The following is a 21,815-nucleotide window of genomic DNA, read 5'->3' as shown; positions in this document are numbered from 1 at the left end:
GAAATGGCCAAGCGCTTCAAAAGAGAGAGGTGCTCTAATCCTTGTTAATATTTCTCCTGGGACAGAAACGATAGGCTTAGGTAACGCTACTATCTTATTCAAGAGAAGTTTGTTGTTGTTTTTTTTTAATTTATTGTAATAAGTATAATTTATCTCTTGGGAAGATATGCACAGGTTTTGTTATGAGTAATTTAAGCACAGAATGTAATATTATACTTTGTTAATTGTTTTTTCAAGAGAAAAAATAAAAGGGACTAATTACATGGAGAGTATTCAGGAGAAAGGGGGAAAAAAAGGTTAATTTCATGATAGGTGTCAGAAATCCCTGAGAATCATAGTAGAAATCTGGCCAAGGGTCTCTTAGATTCATCTAGCTTGAATAAGGTGACTATGAACATAACTGTTCCCATTTTCACGATAGTGGGGTGAGGCGTGAAGAACTATTCTGAGAAAAAGACAGAGGGGACAGGGAAAAGAAAATTATTGTCTAGATTCTTTGTAATATTACAGGCTCCCCTAGAGAAGCAAAATTATATTGCTTACCAAAGTCATGACATAATAAGATTTGAATAGTAGGTGATTTGTATATTGAAAATTCAGAAAAGCTGAGGGAGGTATTCCACCCAGCCCTACCCACATTGAAATAAAACTGAAAATGTCAAAAGTATAAGGAAATGCTGTGAATGTTTTATTCAAAAATATATTTGTGCTGAAGAGTTCTTAAAGTATTTCTCCTGTATGTTGAAATACATTTGTATTATTTATTATGTCCTTTGATGAGATTCAAAAAGTTAAACTTAATTACTGTTCATGGTATCATTCTAGTTCTTCCTGTAATTTTGTTTCTAGAAATAAGATTCAGCAAGGGAAGTAGGACCACTCTATGGCAAAGGACAAAAAAAGCAATAGTAGCATGGACCTGTTAAAAGACTCAGAAGCTGGTAGTTCAATTTTAACTTTACATGATTTCAGTGTATACAAATTTCCGAAAGAAAAAAGTCATTCAGTATTATGTTGAAGGTTTTGTATTTCAACCTCTGTATTTCTTTGTGAAAACATTTCCTTAATGCTGTCATCTTTTTGATCGTCATAAAGTGTCATATTCAGTACATTTTCAGTACATTCTTCTAATGGAATGGTTGACAGGTATGAAAATACTTTTTCAATTAGAGGTTCCCTGAGAAAAGGCATTGGAGAGCTCTTTTTTGCTAGAGAATCATCAGAAAACCAGTCATCAGCTGCTTCTACACTTTGGCTATAACAAGAATCAGATGGTAATGTAGACAAGCTTAAAGTAACACTGCTGTGATCTGTTGCTGAGCTAATCTCTGAAGGGTCACAAATGACTTTTTTTGTTGCAAGGCAGAATTCATTTTTAGAGTGATCTTCAATTGCTGTAAAAGAAAATTAGATTTACTATGACTATTACATATTCATGAGCCAAATCTTAATTATAAGAACAATGTTTCTTTTTAAAATTTAGACTTTTTAAGGTCATAATGAACAGTATGATTATGTAGTGAAAATTCTAGGTTGCTATCATCATCTGTACAATGTTAAATGGGTAATTGGGAATTATCAATATTTTTACAATAATCAAGAGTAGAAGTCTATTCTAAATAAAATCAATTTATTTTAACAGAAGAATCTAAACAGGCTAGAAATCTCAATTCTGAAATATTCCTTAAAATCAGAAAAGACAGTTTCTTAACTACTTATAGCTAAATATTGCCTTATTTTAAAAATAAATTAAAAAAAAATACATGCCTCCTTGAGTAGGCAGATTACAAAATGTTTGGTCCCTAGTGGGAACGGCCTATGGACTGGCTTTACATTAATAAAAGTCACGACTAACATTTCTATAGTGCCTTACAATTTGCAAAGCAGTTTGACAGACTTCCATATATTGTTTAGCTTTTCAGTAATTCTTAATAAGGAAATCACCAGCATTTCCTTATTATTTGCACCACTTTACATAAGAGAGGACTGAAAATTAGAGAAACAACCCCACAGATCAGATACAAAATGGACTTGTAACTGGATTTTTGTTACTCTAAGTCTCATGCTTCTCCCATTATATTACTTATGCTGACAGTATTAAAACATGTTAAGTTTTAGAAAAGATCACATTTATACAATATCCTAACATGTCTTTTATAATATTTTACATTTTAACTTTTGATGTTAATATGTAACAATTTAAGCTAGTTTAAATACCTTATTATATTTTATATTTAGGATTTCTAAAATTATATAGGAGGATAATGTTTTGAGGTACTAAGACATATTATGCACTATCTAAAGATTTACAAATCACTCAGGTCTCTTGATCCTCCAGCGTTACTATATAGTATTGACTAAATACCATAAATATGAGACAAAAATTAAAATTTTAGGTATAAATAAGAGACAAAAATTAAAATTTTACTATTTAAGATATGATATTGCAAATTTTGGTTTTCTAAAAATATATGTGCCCACTCACATACTGATAAATTAATATTTCCCTTGAATTTTCATGGTTTTAAAAAATACTTAATTTTTTAAGATGTGGATTGTACGTTGATTGCAAGTTCTTCTAACAAATTGTTAAGAAAAATTACCTTTTGTATGTGCTCTTTCCTTTTTTCTTTGTTCCTCCTATATAAAAAAGTTATTTGTATTTAAAAACAGTAGTTTTTATATAATTTCTTTAACATATATAATTACATATGTATTATAACATATATAAATATACCTAACATATATGAGTAATACATTTTAACATAATAAATTTTTGATAGAATAATGTTTTTTCCCCACAATATGAATTTATTTCCCCAAAATATACTGACAGGAGAGTGTTGAGGTAACATCTGAAAATAAAGTGGGCTGGTTCAAGAAGGCATCTCCAAGATAGGAAATGAAAGGGTAAAAAAGTTAAACAAGACTACTTCTCTCCATCCTCACTTAGAATCGCTTGGTTAGAACTAGAGAAGGCTAACAAAGTAATCAAAATTTCTAGATTTGTTCATTTCATTAAAAAACAACAACAAAAAGTGAATTCTGGCTGAAAGTTTTTTATAAAAATGCAACTATTCTTTTGAAACAAATAAAAAAAAACATTTGTTGTAACAATCCATTCCAGATGTGTTACGGGAAATGTAATGGCGTAGTAGTTCTCAAACTTCAGGCATCAGAATCACCTGGCGTGCTTGTTAAAATGATGATTCTTGGGCATAATATCACACCCTATTGAAACATATTCTCTGGGAGTGGGGTGTGAAAGTATGCATTACAACATACACTGACGGCAATGGTTCTGACTCAGGTTTTCCTTTGACCACTAGAAAAACAATGAGTTAGTGCATAATGTGTTTGGGATGAAGTGGGTAAAGATGATGAGATTGGAGAGAGAACATTTTCTCTTATGTTCTCGGAGAACAGTGTTAGTACTTTGTGCTAATCTGCATGGTCCTGTCTCCCGTAAAAGGCTTGCTTACGGTATACATGTATATTGGATTCATGTAAGCACTTTTTTCACAACCAGTTTTACTTCTTTGTCACTTTCACCTTTTGTTAATATAAGTGCCAGTACAGGCTGCTAAAATGACCTTGTCTGGATTTTGGACCAATTCGGTTTGTGACTCCTATATAAATTATATATATAAAAAAAACAATGCTTCTCAGACATCAGTGTGCCTATGTATTATCTGGGGAGCCTGTTAAAATGCATATGCTAACGCATGAGGTCTGGGGTGGGGTCTGGGATTCTACATTTCTAACTGGCTCACAGGTCATGCTGATATTGCTGGTCTGGAAATCACAGAGTAAAGCCCCGAACTGATTAAAATTCTACCCAAACTATGGGAATGACAAAATAGGCATTCTTATATATTGCTACATATAAATAGGTAGAATTTTTCTGGAGGGCAATTTAACAAATTTACTTCTAGAAATTTATTATTCCAAGTAAATAATTTTGGATTCGTGTAAATATTCACTTAGTAGTATGCTCATCACAACATTGTTTAGCATTTTTAAAAATCGTGATTTAAAATTCTAAGAGCAAAGAAACAGTTAACTGTATTTTGATACATAGATATTAATACAATGGATATTCTTTCAACTATTGAAAACGATGCTCTAATATGAGAAGTAAGGACTCCAAAAATATGGGGACATATCAAAAAGACAGAGGAACAATCTTGAAGGAGTGCCCACTGGTTAAATTTTGGGAAATTTGAGTATCAAAATAATTTTAGTACTAGATTATAAGCTCCTGAATAAAACAAAAATCCATGAGTCTATACTGATAAATAAATAAAATAAAGAAGGAAGAGTGTCTTCCTTAAAGTAGAAGCCAAATGACAAATGTGGATGTGAGTAGTAGAATTGGAAATATCATTTTGCTGTAGTTTTGTAAAGACTGGCTCAGGCAAGAATAATTTCTATAGCTAGTAAGTAAAGTTTGATGAAAAGAAGGATATTTAAATGGTTTCAAAGTGTCACCACAGATTGTTTATTAATTGCTAGGCTAAAAATAGAAATAATACAGTGGGGGAAGAACAGACATCATCTCATGTGATTAACTAAAATCAGTAGTGAAGAGCAGACAAACACTGTTATGCCTTCAGATGTGATAAACTGAATCTGATCACAAGGAAAAGCCAAACTGAGGAATAGTCTTTGATCTATAAAATAACTGACTTGCATTCTTCAAAAATGTCACTATGATGAAAGACGAAGAAAGAAAATTTTAAAATATTTTGAACTGAATAATGATGAAAACAAAACATAAAAAATTGTGGGATGTAACAAAAGCAGTGTTTAGAGGAAAATCTAAATATTAAATGCTTATATTAGAAAAGAATAAAAGTCAAAGGATAATAAAATTGAAAATACCTAGCAAGACTGATTTAGGAAAAGAGAAATATAATCAGAAATAAAAATAGTGCCATCACTAACTATTCTACAGGTATTAAAAAGATAATAAGAGGATGCTATTAAAAACTTTGTGCCAATAAACTTAACAGAGATAAAATGGACAAAATCACTGAAAAAGATAAATTTCTAAAATACACAAAATAGAACATTTGTATAGCCTGATATCTATTAAAGGGACAAAATTCATATTCAAAAACTTTCTCTTGAAGAAAACTCCAGAGCTAGATGATTTCTCTGGTGAATTCTAGAAAAAAAGGTTTGGGAAAGCAATATTACTGATTACATACAAATTTTTATAGAAAGTAGAGGAGCAGGAAACACTTTCCAGTCATTTCTGTGACCAGAATAAATGTGATATTAAAATCTAACAGAGATATTATGAGATAAGAAAATTACAGAATAACATCCCTCATGAACATAGGTGCAAACATACTTTACACTATATTAATAAAACAAATCCAGTGAGGTTTATCCTAGGAATACAAGTTGGTTTAACGTTTCAAATTCAATGTAATTCACATTAACAAAATAAAAGAGAAAACCCATGAAATTGTTCACAATTTCAAAAGATGCAGAAAAAACTATTGGCCAAACCTTTTTTTCAGCACCCCTTCATGATAAAAAAAACAAACATGGAAACAAGCAAGCAAAAAAACAAAAACCTTCCAGCAAACAAGGAACAGAAGGGAATTTCCTCAAGCTGACAAATATGCATCTACCAATATCCCATAGCTAATCTCTTCCTTAAAAGTGAAGAGCTGAATGTATTCTCTCTAAGATTAAGAATACAGAAAGTATATGTATTTGCTCTTAACATTTCTATTTCATCATTATACTAGAGGTCTCACCCAATACATAGGAAAACAAAATAAAAAGCATAAAGATTGGAAAAGAAGTAAAACTGATGTTTTTCACAGATGATATGATTATGTATGAAGAAAACCTTATGGAGTCCACAAAAACACTACTGGAAGTAATAAATTTATTTGTAAAGGTTATAGAACACAGATCAGTGTAAACAATTGTAGTAAAGACATAAATTCACTAAAAATCTACCTATTAACAAATTGTAATTCCCATCAAAATCTCAACAAGATTTTTTCTAGTTAGAGAGAAGTTTATCTTAAAATTTATATGGAGAGCCAAAAGAAAAAGAAAAGTTAAAACGGTGTTGAAAAAGAAGAATGAAATTAGAAGAATCATGCTGCTCAATTTTATGACTTACTATGTGGCTTGGTAGAGACAGACATATAGATCAATGATGCAGATAGAAAATCCAGAAATAGACCCTCTCATATATGCCCAACAGATTTTTGACAAAAGTTACAAAAGCAATTAAATGGAAAGATAGACTTTTCAATAAATAGCACTAGAACATTAAACATCAGTAGCCCTCAAATGAACTTTGATCTAAACCTCATACCTTATGCAAAAATTAACTAAAAATGAATCAAAGGTAGAAATATAAAAGGAAAAATTAAAACAGCCAAAACAATGTTGAAAAAGAAAAAAGTTGGAGAACTTCCTGATATCAAAACTTACTATAAATCTACAGTAAATAAGACAGTGTGGTACTGGTATAAGAATAAATATATAGATCAATGGAATAGAAATAATATTCTGGAAATAAAAACTGACATTTATAGTCAACTGATTTTTGACAATGGTGCCAAAGCAATTCAATAGGGGAAAAGAAAGTCTTTTCAACAAATGGTGTTGGGAAAATTAGATATCTACATGCAAATGAATAAAGTTGGACCTAAACTTCACACAATATAAAAAACCTAACTCCCAATGAATCAAACATTTAAATATAAGAGCTAAACTATTAAACTCTTAGGAGACAATATAAGCATAAATCTTTAGGACTTTAAATCAGAGAATGGTTTTAGATATGACACCAAAAGCACAAGCAATGAAAAAAAAAGATAAATTGGACACACAAAAATCAAAAACTGTTGTTCATCAAAGCATATCATCAGAAAGTGAAAAGATAAACTTTCAATGTATTGTTGTATTCAATTCGCTACTATTTTGTTTAGTATTTTTGTATCTGTATTTACCAGAGATATTGGTCTATAGTTTTCTTTTTTTGTGTTATCCTTACCACGTTTTGGTATTAGTATACATTATAAAGATTATACATCAGTCTACGGCCATGCTACCCTGAACAAGCCCAATCCCATCTGATCTCAGAAGCTAAGCAGAGTCAGGACTGGTTAGAACTTGGATGGGAGACCACCTAGGAAGACCAGGTACTGTAGGTGTAAAAAATAAAGAATAAGAGATCGTAAGCTGACAAGGTCCTTGCAATATGTGAGGTGAACCAAGGGTTGCCTCACCTAAAAAAAAAAAAAGAAAATATTAAAATAAATGACATATTCATTCTACTACTCTGAATCAGTTAAAGATTGTCATGCTAAACAAAATAAGTCAGAAAAGTTGAGAACCATATCATCATCTCAGTCGTATGTGGGTTATAAAACTGAAAGCAACAAACAAACATGACAAACAGAAATTAATGGAAACGAACAGTGGATTAGTAGTTACCAGAGGGAAGTGGGGAGTAAAAGAGGTCAAATATTTGGTGAGGAAAGGAAATTTAACTTTGGACAGTGAACACACAATACAATATACATATGATGTATTATTGAATTGTACTCTTGAAACTTATTTGATTTTATTAATCAATGTCACCCAATAATTTTTAATAAAAAAATTAAATAAAAATACAAAATAAAAATAAAAATGAGCATAAAAGGAACAAGTCATCTTTATCATGAAAAAAGTCCATTGTATTCCTATATACTAACAATGAAATTTCAGAAAAAGATATGAAAAGAAATTCTTTTTGCAATTGCAACAAAAAGAATAAAATACCTAGGAATAAACTTAACAAAGGATGTGAAAGATCGGTACACTGAAAACTATAGGACATTCTTAAAAGAAATTGAAGACACAAAGAAATGGAAAGATATGCTATGTTCATGGACTGGAAGAATCAACAGAGTTAAAATGGCCAACCTAAAGCAATGTACATATTTAATCCCCATCAAAATCCCAAAGGTAGTTTTTAAAGAAATAGAACAAAAAAAATCATCAGATTTATATGGAATCACCAAAGATCTTGACTAGCCAAAGCAGTCCAATATAAAAGAACAAGGCCAGAGGTATCACACTGACTTCAAATTATACTACAAAGTGACAATAATCAAAACAACATGGTATTGGCAGAAAAATAGACACACAGACCAGTGGAACAGAATTGAGAACCAAGAAATAAACCCACATATATATGGGCAAATAATTTTTGACAAAGGAGCCAAAAACATGTAATGGAGAAAAGAAAGCCTCTTTAATAAATGGTTCTGGGAAAGCTGGAAAGCCACATGCAACAGAATGAAACTAGACTGCTGTCACCATACACCAAAATTAACTCAGAATGGATCAAAGACTTAAACATAAGACCTGAAACAATAAAATGCATAGAAGAAACTAAAACTTATGTTTACAGAAAAACCTACACATAAATGTTCATGGTGGCATCTTTATTTTGTAACAGCTTCTAACTGGAAAAAAATACAAATATTCCTCAATGGGTAAATGGTTAAAAGAACTATGCTACATCCATACAATGCTATACTACTCAGCAGTAGAAAATTAAAAAAGTTATTGATACATGAATGACTTGGAGGGATCTTAAGAATATTATGCTAAGTGAAGAAAAGCCAATCTCAAAAGGCCACATGCTGTATGATTCAATTTATAATATTCTGCAAATGACACAATTGTAGCAATAGAGAACAGATTAATGGTTGCCAGGGCTTAGGTAAAGAGAGAGAGAGAGTGACTGTAAAGAGTATCATGAGAGAGTTCCTTTATGGCGATGGAACAATTTTATATAGTAACTGTGGTGGTGGTTATATAAATCTATGCATATAATAAAACGTTACAGAATTTTATAAAAGGCAACAGGTGAATACATGCAAAAACTGGTACAATCTGAGTAAGGTCTGTAGTCTAAATTTCCTGGTTTTGATAATGTATACTTATGATAAAGTAGAAAGTATACTTTTGGTGTATTTATATAAGACGTCATCATTAGGAGAAGTGGGTGATGGGTACACAAGACAACTTTGTAATATTTTTTACAACTTCTTGATCTGTAATTTAGAATATGAAGATAAAAGAAATCAATTTATTTGTATTACTAACAACAAACAATTGGGAAATAAAATTTAAAAATCAATACTATTTAACATAAAAAAAACCTTTAAATAAATCTAACTAATAATGTGAAAGATTTCTATACCTAAAACTATGAACTAAAATTTAAAACCACAATAAATTAATAAATTTAAATTAAAGAAGGCCTCAATAAAAGTAGAGTAATACTATGGTCATTAATTGGAAGAGTCATTGTTGTTAAGATGTCCATTCTCCGTAAATTGATTTACAGATTCAATACTAGTTTAATAAAAATTCGAACTGTCCTTTTAAAGAACTAAACAAGCTACTCTCTAAATTATATGGAAAAACAAAGTAACTAGAAGAGCAAAAACATTTTCGAGCAAAGAATAAAGTTGGAGGACTTACAATACTTGACTCCATGACTTATTATAAAGTCACAGTAATCATGACAGTATATAAAACTGAAAGCAACGAACAAGACAAACAATTGACTCATGGACACAGATAACAGTTTAGTGGTTACCAGAGAGAATAAAGGAAGGGTGGGAGGTAGATAAGGGTAAAGAGGGACAAATATATAGTGATAGGAGATTTAACTTTAGTGAACACACAATGCAATATAAATGATGTATTACTGAAAAGTACACTTGAAACTATAGAATTTTTTAACCAATGTTGTCTCAATAAATTTAATTTTAAAAAGACAGTATAATATTATTTAAGGATAAATAGTTCACTAAAAAGAGCACAGAGTTCAATAAATAAACCAACACATATATAGGAGATTGATTTTTCAATCAAAGTGATAATTAGTTCAATGAGGAAAGAAAAGTTTTTTAAACACAATTTTCTAGAACAACTGGGTATCATAATGGATAAAGATGAACCTTGACCTCTACTGCCTCGTAGACCTAAACATAAAACCCAACACTATAGAGTAACTAAAACAACACATAAAAGAATATCTACACAAGCTTAGAAAGATAAATATTTGTTAGAAAGGATAAAAATTTCTTTTAAAAGGAAAAATATTCATAGCTTGGACTTTATCAACATTAAAACTTTCTGCTGATCAAATATCACTGTAAAAAAAGAACAGACAAACCACAGTCTGAGAAAAAAACATTCACATCATACGTCTCTCATAATAGACTTGTATCCAAATTGTATTAAGAACTCCTCAAGTCATTAATTTAAAAACAAACAAAATAAAACCAACAATCTAATTTAAAAATGGGCAAAAGACCCAAACAGGTAGATCACAAAATAAAATATACTGACCAATGAACACCTGAAAAGGTTCTTGACCTTTAGTTATTAGAGAAATATAAATTAAAAACATATTGAAATACCATTCACACCTATTAAAATGGCTAAAATAAAAAATTCTAACGACACAAATATTGGCAAGGATGTAGAGCAACTGGAACTCTCAATTACTGTGATGGGAGTGAAATAAGTTATAACCACTTTGAAATAAGTTACAACCACTTTGGAAATTTGTTTGTTATAAAGTTATATGTATGTCTACCCAAGCCCCACCAATTTCATGCTAAGATAGTTTCTCAGTAAAAATAAAAATATATGTTCACTGAAAGTACATGAATATTTAGAGCAGTTTTATTCATACTAGTCAAAACCTGAAAACAACTCGAATGTCCATCAACAAGAGAATAGATAAACAAATTGTTGTATATTCCTACGATATTAATAGAAAGGAGTTCTAATGCACAAAATAACATGGGTGAATCCCAAAAACTTGTGTTAAGTGAAAATAGCCAGATATAAAAAAAATATATTATATGATTTCATTTGTACAAAATCTAGGAATGGATAAAAACTGAACTTTGTTGACATAAATCAGAAAATGCTTAACTGGAAAAGGTAGAAGAATTGACTGATAGGGAATATGAGGGAATTTTTTCAGATGATAAAAATGTTCTGTATCTTGTTTTGAGTGTTGATGGAATGAACATTCAATTATCAGTGTTCATTGAGTAGAACGCCAGGTCTCAGCATTTGTGGGTAATTATACATCAATAAAATATTCTAAAACATATCAATTTCAATACAGTGGTATTATTCCTCACATTCATAATCTCAATATAATACTGAAAAAACATCAGATAAACTCAAGTTGAGGGACATTTTACAAAACATATGACCACTGCTTCTCAAAACTATAAAGGTTAAGTAAAACAAAGAGAGAGAGAAAAGAAAATTAAAGAAACAAATGTAATGTGGTATCTTGGATATGTATTGAAGGAGCAAAGCACATTCATGTAAAAACTGGTGAACTCTGAATAAAGTTAATAGTAATGTACCCATGTTGGTTTCTTAGTTTTGACAAATGTACCATGGTAATTTAAGATTTTAACACTGGGAGAGACTGGGTAAAATGTATAAGAACTCTATTATCTTTGTAACTTTTCTATCAATCTAAAATTATTCCAAAATAAAAAGTTTACTTAAAAATCATATCGCAAAAGCATAAACATATCAATTTTCCTGTAATAAAAGTTGATATAAGATTGGCAAGGCTTTTATGAAGATAATTATAAAGTTTTATTGAAAGATATTAAAAATAACATAAATACAGCAAAACATCATGTTCATGGATTAGAAACAATGTTGTAAAGAATTGGCTTTTCTCAAATTGATCTAAAACTATACTGCAGTTGCCCTCTAAATACCAAAAGAATTTCAGTAAATGCTACTAGACAGTTGGGCAAACATACAGAAAAAAGTCAAATTGGATTCCTATTTACACCAATCACAGAAATCAATGCCAGATTGATTAAAGACCTACGTAGTCAAAACTATAAAACTCTTAGGAAATATAGAAGGGTATCTTTATGGCTCTGGAGTAGGGAAGGAAACAATAAGTGATAAAAGAAAGGGCTGAGAAATTAGGTTACATTAAAAATAAAAGAAATTTTTTGGTTATCAAAATGCACTATAAAAGTAGTGAGAAGGAAAGTTGTAAAACGTATGAAGATATTAAAATTAACATAACTGACAAAGGATTGGTTATCCAGAATATATAACTCTTTTTAAAGTTTTATAATAAATAGACAAACTAATAGAAAAAGAGGTGAGATTCGAACAGGCCTTTTACATAACAGAAAAACCATAATGGCCAATGAACTTTAAGACAATCACCTAATTTTTGACAAGAAAAAACAAATTAAAACTATAGTAAGATATCAAGGGAATGAGAAGACAAGTCACAAACTGTGTAAAAATCTTTGCAAAAGATGTATCCGATAAAAGACTGTTAAAAAAAAAATACGAAGAACTCTTAAAACTCAACAATAAGAAAATGAACAATCCAATTAAAAATGAGCAAAAGATTTGAAAAGACATTTCACCAAAGAAGATATACAGATGGCAAATAAGCATATGAAAAGCTGTTACTCATCATATGTCATTAGGGAAATGAAAATTAAAACAACAAATTATCACTATATTCTTATTATAATGGTGAAAATCCAAAACGCTGACCACCAGAAGCTGGTAAAGATGTGAAGCAACAGGAACTCTCATTCATTGATAGTGTGAATGCAAAATGGTACACTTTAACAGCTTGGCAATTTCTTACAAAACTGAACACCTCTTATCATCTGATCCAGCAGTCATGATCATTGGTATTTACCCAGATAAGTTGAAAACGTATGTCCACACAAAACCTGCACATGAATATTTATAGTGGGTTTATTCATAATTGCCAAAACTTGGAAGCAACCAAAATGCCCTTCAATAAATGAATGGATAAATAAACTGTGTTATACCCATATACTTGTATATTTTTCAGTTCTAAAAAGGTATGTGCTATTAAGCCTTGAAAAATCAGGGAGAAACTTAAATGCATCTTACTAAGTGAAAGAAGCCAATCTGAGAAGGCTATGTACTACATAATTCTAACTATATGATATGCTGAAAAAGGCAAAACTACAGAAATAGTAAAATGCTTGTCAGGGATTAGAGAGGAGGGAGGGATGAATAGGCAGAGGCAGAGGACAAGATTTTTAGGATAGTGAAACTATTCTGTATGATACTATAATGGTAGATTTCTCTCTCTCTGCCCCTCTCACTTCTACCCTCACCCCTGTTGTCTACCTTCTTCTCTGTTCTATAGGTTTGGACAAATATATATAGATATATATATTTTTCCCCAAACACATAGAATGTATAACACTAAGAGTGAATCTTAATGTACACAATGGACTTGGGTGATAATGATGTGTCAATACAGGTTGATCAATTGTAAGAAATGTACCACTCTGGATGTTGACAGTGGGGGAGGGTATAGGGGAAATGGGTATACAGGAACTCTGTACTTTCTGCTTAATTTTGCTGTGAACCTAAAACTGCTCAAAAAATAAAGTCTATTAAGAAAAAACAATAGTGAGATACTTTTACACATTCATCAGATTGTCAAAAACTTAGGAGCCTAAAAATATCAATTTTTTTTTATATGGAACAATCCTAGCACTTATGTGTGCCCTGGGGGAATGTATGTTGATACAGCTACTCTAGAAAACAATTTGGAATTATTTAATAATATTGAAAATGCACATACCCCATAAGTCAGCAATTTCACCGTCAGGTGTATTCCCTAAAGAAAATTCCTTAAAAAACAACTGCAAACAATCCAAATTATGTCCATAACATAAAATTTGATATATTCATCTAATGGAATGCCATATAATAGTAAAAATAATAAACTATGGGCATGCTGCACCAACCTGGATGAGTCTCAAAAATGTAATATTGCACAAAAAGGTAAGACATGGAGCCCAAAAACATATAAAATTTAATAATACACTGTTCGAGGATTTATAACATTTGTGGTAAAATCATAAAGAAAAGCAAAGAAATGGTTAATTGCAATTATAGATAGGATAAGTGGGTCCTTCAGTGAAGGGTGGGAGTGTAAGAGATAAATATTCAGGATATCTCAAAAGTTCCTGGTAATATTCAATTTCTTTTTCTGGGTGGTGGGAATAAAAATTCCACTTATTATTCTTTAAACTGTGTGTGTGTTCTTTTGTATATATGTTATCTTTCACAATAATACTTTTTAGGAACCAAGCTCTAGATCTATATTATATTAAACCATATTTTTTGTTATAATTTTCATCCTCCTGCGTGCCTGTCGTAGTGGGAGAGAAAGAGGCCAATACATAGGCAGAAACTGAGAGAAGAAAAAGAGGGACAATATAAAAAGAAGTACTTTATTTACTGAAACTGATTGTGGTTGCAGTCAACACTATCTATTCTTTTATGCTATGTTTTCATGCTATGTTTTATACTCTTTTCTTCTGAATTAGGTTCCTTTCACTGACTATCGAAAGTCCTAAATAATGATTAGTGTTTACTTGTATATTATTTATCTCTCCCACTAGACCATAAATCTCATGAGAGCAGGGACTCATTCACTACCAAATTTCCAATTACCTAGAACACTGCCTGGCACATAAGCACTTATTATATATTTGTTGAATGAATAATAAACAAGCTAATTAAAATTTAGTACTCCTACATATGTACTTCTGCCATCAGAGCACTCGTGACATTTTTGTAATTACCTTTTTGTATGTATCCACCGCTAGATATGAAGACACCATTACATCAATAGTACCTAGCAAAATTCCTAGTATGTGATGGGTACTCAATAAATTAAATTAATATTAAATGAATACATAGAAACATTTTTTTTCTACAATGTTATCTCTATTTCAAACTATCCTTCATTTGAAGGTCAGAGCTAATAATCTTTAGAATTAATTTGATCATTAAACTTCCCTGTTTAAAACCCTGAAATAATAATAATAGTATACTTTATGGTGCTCATGATGTGGCCAGGCACTATTCTGAGTGTTTTTTATATACGAATTCATTCAATTCCCTTAACAATTATGTGGAGATGAAATCATCCTCATTTTGCAGATGAGGAAATTGAGACATAGAAAAGTTACAAAACTTTACTAAAATTACATAGCTAGTAGTGGTAGAGCCAGGATTCTAACCTCTACTGTCTATGCTCTTGACCATAATCCCATAATGCCTCCGGTGGATCTGTAGAACCTATGGGGTAAAATCTAAAATCCTTAAACTGCAAATGAGACTCCTCACGATGTCACCTCCAGGATCTTTTTCCACCACTCCCTTCTATAAACCCTAGGCTCCAATCATTATAACATTTTTCTGAACATGTTACTTCCTTTTATAGCTGCAAGCTTTTGAACACAGACTGTTCTCTTTCCTCCCGGCAAACTTCTATTCATTTCTCAAAACCCAACTAAAATCATATTCTCTGTGAAGCCTTTCTTAATTTATACTCCCTTGTCTGCATTTCTTCAATTTGTGGCTCTTATCATATTATGTTATAATTTTTAGTTTATACTTTTTTTCCTCTACTAACTTTGGGATCATCTAGGTCTGGACTCGTGTCTTATTTGTTTATGTAGCCTCAGTGCCAAAACTAGTGTTGCCTTAAAGGCACTCAAAATATGTTTGTTAAATAAATGAATAAACACTGTATTCAACTTGAGCTCAGTATTCAAGATGTATAATGAAACTTTGACATCCTATCACTTTGTTGTTATTTATCTATTAATGTTATAAGACCATTAAAGTCTATAGCCATGCTACCCAGAACGAGCCCAATCCTATCAGATCTTGGAAGCTAAGAAGGGTCGGGCCTTCTTAGTACTGGTTAGTACTTGGATGGGAAGACCAGGTGCTGCAGGCGTAAAAAATAAAAATAAAAAAATAAGGGACTGTAAGCTGACAAGGTCCTTGCAATATGTGAGGTCAATCAAGGGTTGCCTCGCCTAAAAAAAAATAAATAAAGTATTTGTTTTGGTTAGCTGTGTCATAGTTTTAAGTTTCTACTGGTCTCTCCCTTGTTTTACTTTGTCCATATAGCACTGTTTTGACACTTAAGTAACAAAAAGTTAATTATGTGTCTGCCTTTCGCACTTGTACTACCCTAGCACCTCAAATGTAGTGTTCATATCTTACTCTTGAAGGGGCCCAGAGCTTAGAATGTAACGAAGGCTTAATAAATCCTTGTTAAATTGTATTTAATTTCAATCAGTTGGTTTGGTTAGAGTTGGTTATCTGAGTATTCTCTTTTCTCCAAATCTCTTTCCTCATTGATATGCCTGGCAATTTTCCTTCATTTTTTTTTTTTTTTATGCCATTTATCTTCATCCCTGTAACAATCCCAATATGGGGAATGCAGGTTTTCAGGCTAGTGATAGAGTATAGCAACTGTAGAAGGAGACATTTTTACTTAGTTTTTCAGTTTCCTATAGTATAAACTCTAACTAGTTTGGGTAATTTAAATTTAGCTCATGTTATTGTCCCTCAGATTTAAAAATAACGGTGGATACTCTGTCTTTCAACTTGAAAGACAACAATGCTAATGACATGGTATCAAAAGAAATTTTTTGAAAAGATCGTTATAAAGTATTATACTCTACCTGTAATTGGAATCTTCCAGTATGAAAATTTCGAGAAATAAAAACACACTGAGAATGAGATTTAGTCCTCAGCTTTGATGGTATTTGCCCACATCTCTCATCAGTTGCTTTAAATTTGGAATTTTTAAATATTTCTCTGAAAAATATTTTATAAAGAATATTATTAAACATGAATTATATTATAAATCAGTGAAAATTACTTTGTTTCCAATAGTTACATATAAGAGTTTAAATATCAGTATAAATGTTACTACATATTTATTTTTAAAAGCACACATCAACATATTCTCTTCTCACGTTACTGATTTCATTATATCTATTTTATTCATAGAATGTAAATTAAGCTACTCCTTATGCAGGGCTAATATTTCCACTTTGAAGATTAACCAAGAATTTTTGATACCATTATTTCTGGTTGTGAAATAATTAATTGACTTTAATGTTAATCAGTCTTTTCATAAATTTGCATTTGATGGCAAAATAAATTAAATAAAATGAAACTCAATAGTCAATTTTATATTTAATAATATTTCTAGCAAAAGTAAGTGGAAGGAAACTGGATTGAAACTAATGGCTTACAAAGGAAAAGTCCCTTCATTATCCATGCAACTAGAAACAATTTTGAAAGAGGGTTTAAAATAATAAATAATAAATCAGCAAGTATAACCCCAGATGATCAAAATAGTTAAGTATAGAGGAATATAGTTTCTAATAGTCATTATAAAGCTCATGATTTAAAAAATAATGCTAATTGCCATTTCTTCTTTCAGAGGTACTGGAAATTTTCCAAATTAATTCAAGAGTCCATATTATGTTATTTAATGAGGTATTAACAATTAGGATTCATTTATTCGTGGAATTCAATTCACTTAATGAATATGTATTGAATACTTACTATGTGTCAGGCATTGTACTGGGTATTGTATCCATAGTGGCAAAAGAAAAAAATGCATAGCCACTGCCCTCATAGAATTGTCATTGCTCTCATGGAGCTTAAACACTAGTAAGGGAGACAGACATTAATAAAATAATCACAAGAAAATAAAAAATTACAAGTGTGGAAAGTGTTATCAAGGAAAGCTACCTGGTACTGTGTGAGTACTATGGAACAAAGGGAATTAATCATTACAGAGGTCAGGGAAGGCTTTTCTGAGGATGGGATGACTAAATCGGTCATCTGAAGAAATAGTAGTAGTTATTAGGTAGAAAGAGGTGGAAGAGGAGAGATGTGGGAGTAAGAACATTCTAGTCAGAGAGTATCAAGTCCAAAGACCCAGTGGCCAGATTAGAACAGTATAGCAGAAACACAGAGAGCAAGAGGGAAAGCGGGAGATGAAATTGGGGAGTATGCATGGGCAGACCATGTAGGGACTTGAAAGTCATGTTGGTTTGTCTTTATCCTAAAAGCAATGGGAAGTCCTTTATAATATAGTGTGGGTGGGGTGACTTGATCAGATCTGCGTTTGGAAAATGTCTAGCTGAAGTGTGGATAAGAGATTAAATGAGGGCAATAGCGAAGGTAGGGCGTCAGTTATAACCCCTACTGCAGTGTCTATGTGGAGGATAATGATAATTAGGATAAAGTGGTGGCAGTGGTAATGGAGAAAAATGAATTGATTTGAGCAATTTATAACATAAAATAAATAGAACTTGGTGATGGCTCAAATTTAGTGGAGATGGGAAAGAGAAAGGAAAATATCAAGCATGTCTTACATCTTTAGAGAAAAAAATACCCTTCCTTGATCCCACATTCTCTTCCTGCTACTGGCCCATTTATCTAATCTCCTTCACACACATAAAATGCTCCTTGAAAGAGATATTTATATTTGTTTCAATTTCCTCACCTCTTGTGTTTTATTCAAAAGTGAGCTTCTGAACCCATTCCTCCACCAAAACTCTTTAAGGCCATCAATAACTTCCATGTTGCTAAACCCAGAAATTATTTCTCTATCCTCACACATCTTAACTTTTTAAGCACCTGGAACATAACTGGTCATTGCTTCCTTCTTGAAACATTTTCATAATGTCATAATTTTGACTTCCTTGACATGTTTCCCAGATGTTATTGATTCTACTCTTTCACTAGAGTTCTAAATGTTGGGAGGCTGAAGGGCACAGGCCTAGGTTCTTCTCTTTCAATAATCACTCCTTAGTTAGTCTCATCCAGTCCTGTTATTTCGGGTAACCTAAACCTTCAGTCCTGATGTCTCTCCTGAAGTTCATACATGTACATCCAACTGTCTATTTGAAATTTCCACTTGGATATCTAATAGACTTTCAAAATTACATCCAAAATAAAACTCCTAATTTGTCACCACTCCCTCACCTCACTTCTCTAACTATCTCCTCATCTCAGTAAATGGCATCAACTACTCAGTTGCTCATAGTAAAAACGTAGGTGTTACCATTAATTCTGCCATTTCACTTATTCTTTCTTACCCCATCCAATTCAACCAAATCCAACCCCTTGTTTTCATCTCCTCTACTTCCATATTAGTCCAAGACACTATCCCCTCTCCCTGGACTATACAAAGCCTCCTAACTTGTCTGTTTCATCCATGCTCCATTAAAATTCAGGCTTCACAGAGAAGAAAAGTCTTTAAAAAATATAAATCAGAACTCTGATACATTGCCATTTGGAGTATACACCCACTTTGGAAACTGGCAGTTTCTTATAAACATAATTCAGTAGTTTCACTCTTAGGTATTTCCCCAAAAGGAGTGAAAGTGCATGTACAAAAAGATTTACACATGAATGTTCACAGCAGCCTTATTCCTAATAACTAAAAACTGGAAATGACCCAAATGTCCATTAACAGAAGAATGAATAAACAGGTATATTCATGCAATGGAATATTACTCACAATAAAAAGAATGAACTATAGATAAATGCAAAAATATAAATGAACCTCAAAAACATTATGTTAAGTGAAAAAAGCAAAGTCCATATTATTCCACAATGCAATATACATGATATATTATTAAATTGTACACTTGAAACCTATATAATTTTATTAACCAATGTCACCTCAATAAATTTAATTTCAAAAAATAATAGGGAAAATTAATCTATGGTGATAAAAATTAGAATGATTGCCTCTGGGTGGGAGGCAGGCGGTGATGCCTGGAAAGGAGCATGAGGGAACTTCATAGAGTGCTGGAAAAGTTCTGTATCTTCACTGGGATTGTGGTTTCATAGAAATGTGTTTGTTGAAATTCATCATTATACATTTAAAATTTACATGCTTTTTTGTATGTAAATTATACCTTAAATTTTAAGAAGTGTTATAAAAATGTCATTTATCTATAGGTGACATTATTGAGTCTTTAAAAGGGGATAATATTACTGCTCCCTCATAGGGCTATTATGAAGTCCAAATGAGATAACATATAAAGCACAACAGTGCCTAGTATGTAGTAAGCACTCAATGTCAGCTATTATTATGATAATAATGTGTCATCTCCCTGCTTATATAATTCTGATAGCACAAATAATAAAATCCAAACTCCATATTCTAGCCCACAAATTCCTATGTGACTTGGCCCCTATCTACCTTTTCAATCTCATCATTATTTTTCCCTCAGGACAGTTGATTCACACTGGCCTTTCTGTTTACTGAACAATAATAACATCGCTCCCACTTGGGGTCTTTGAACTTGCTATACCTCTTCCATAAGATCTTCACATGTCTGTCTCCTTCCCACTCAGGTCTCAGATTACATACTCTCCATTTGAAGAGACATTCCTGACCACTTTATCTATTTGTTCAATATCTGTCTCCTCCCAGTGTCACCGTAAGTCTATGTGACAGAAACCTCATCTGACTTGTTCACAGAACAATGGCAGGCACCCAATAAATATTTGTTGAAAAATGAATAAGTGAATAATTTCTAGTTTATGACTTGTGCAATTGGATAGATAGTAATGTATGCATTTGCTGAGAAAGTGAACACTGAAGAGTGTGTGGGAAGATCACGTTACAATTTATATATTCTTTTACATCAGACAAAGCAAATACTGAACTGATCAAATAATCTCTAAATTAGTAGTGAAAATTTTTTAAAAAATTCTAACTTTATATTATCATTCAAATGTATGTCTTCTAAAAAATACAATAGATTTCACTATTAAAATTTTAATGCATGAAGATTGCTCTTATACTACTTGGACAATTACACTACTAAGATTTCTCTTTCAGGCTACTGTAAACACGTAAGGCTTTTCCTTCCCAATCAAAGTGTCTATAACCAAACCTCAAATTACAGAAGCAATGCTATTTTTGTTATTTAAGTTTAATGCCATTTGAAAAAGTCTTTCATTGGATTTTTAAAAGAACAAAAAGTAAAATATTCTAATAAACCTTACCTTCGCTTGCAAATCAGGAACCACAAAGCTGATGCCAAAGCAAAGAAACCAATTCCTAGTGTAACAGCACCGGCAGCCAGAAAATAGGTTAAGTGATTAAATAAACCTATACAAAGAAATAAAAAAATATTTCATGCATGTATCTTCATTCTCTAGGTGAAATTAAATGATATAATAATGTTTCAAATGATATTACATAGAGTAATGTTAAGACATTAATTAGGAAGTTACGAGGCCTGAATTCTGCTTCTAATAAATTTCAAGACCATGAGTTTGAGAATTACACAGAGCCTCATGCTGATTTGGGCCCAGGATGCATTTCTCTGACTCTGCCAGGATTTGAGACCTAGTTTTGTTTGTTTGTTTCCTTACAGCTGTCACCTCCTTTTTTCTTATCTAGTTTTCTCTTTCTCAGTTCAGCTGTGAATTTTTGTTATTTTCTCAATATCATTCCTTGCAGTCTTCCTACATGACATTTTTCATTTTAAGATTTTGATTATCAATCACTATGAGGAGGTAGATAAGGGTAATAAAAAACAAGTATGAGGAATTTTTAAAGATCTTAGGAATTTTTAATGTTTTATCTATACTTTATCTCAAGTAAAAGATCATAGTCATATCTAAATAAAAGCTATATGAAATAATAGCGTATCACAGCTTTATAATTTAAAAAGCCTATAGGAGGTGAACACACAGTGTAAATATACACATGCCTTACTGTTAAAGTGTATAGCTGAAACTTATTGGATTTCATTAACCAATGTCACCATAAAAAATAAATTAAAAAAAATAAATGAATAAATAAAAATAATAATTTTTTTAAAAGTCTATAGGAATTA

At 31.4% G+C, this 21,815-nt stretch overlaps 1 protein-coding gene and 1 pseudogene across 1 annotated transcript in view; one reads left to right on the top strand and one right to left on the bottom strand.

Moving 5' to 3' along the window:
• Positions 1-205: 205 nt before the first annotated feature.
• CUNH1orf185 (chromosome unknown C1orf185 homolog) overlaps positions 206-21,815 on the bottom strand; it is a 37,899-nt gene continuing 16,289 nt past the window's right edge. The window contains exons 2-5 of the mRNA XM_015595058.2: positions 20,977-21,082; positions 16,611-16,746; positions 2,604-2,640; positions 206-1,394 (exon numbers count right to left, since the gene is read on the bottom strand). Coding sequence (XP_015450544.1) covers positions 1,000-1,394; positions 2,604-2,640; positions 16,611-16,746; positions 20,977-21,082 — 674 coding nt within the window. The 3' untranslated portion in view covers positions 206-999. The remainder of the gene's footprint in view (positions 1,395-2,603; positions 2,641-16,610; positions 16,747-20,976; positions 21,083-21,815) is intronic.
• On the top strand, positions 7,075-7,193 carry LOC112486025 (annotated as a pseudogene).

This window comes from Pteropus alecto, unplaced genomic scaffold (genome assembly GCF_000325575.1).
Source record: "Pteropus alecto unplaced genomic scaffold, ASM32557v1 scaffold25, whole genome shotgun sequence".
In the NCBI taxonomy this organism is placed as follows: domain Eukaryota; kingdom Metazoa; phylum Chordata; class Mammalia; order Chiroptera; family Pteropodidae; genus Pteropus; species Pteropus alecto.
This window is presented reverse-complemented; position numbering and strand designations above follow the sequence as displayed.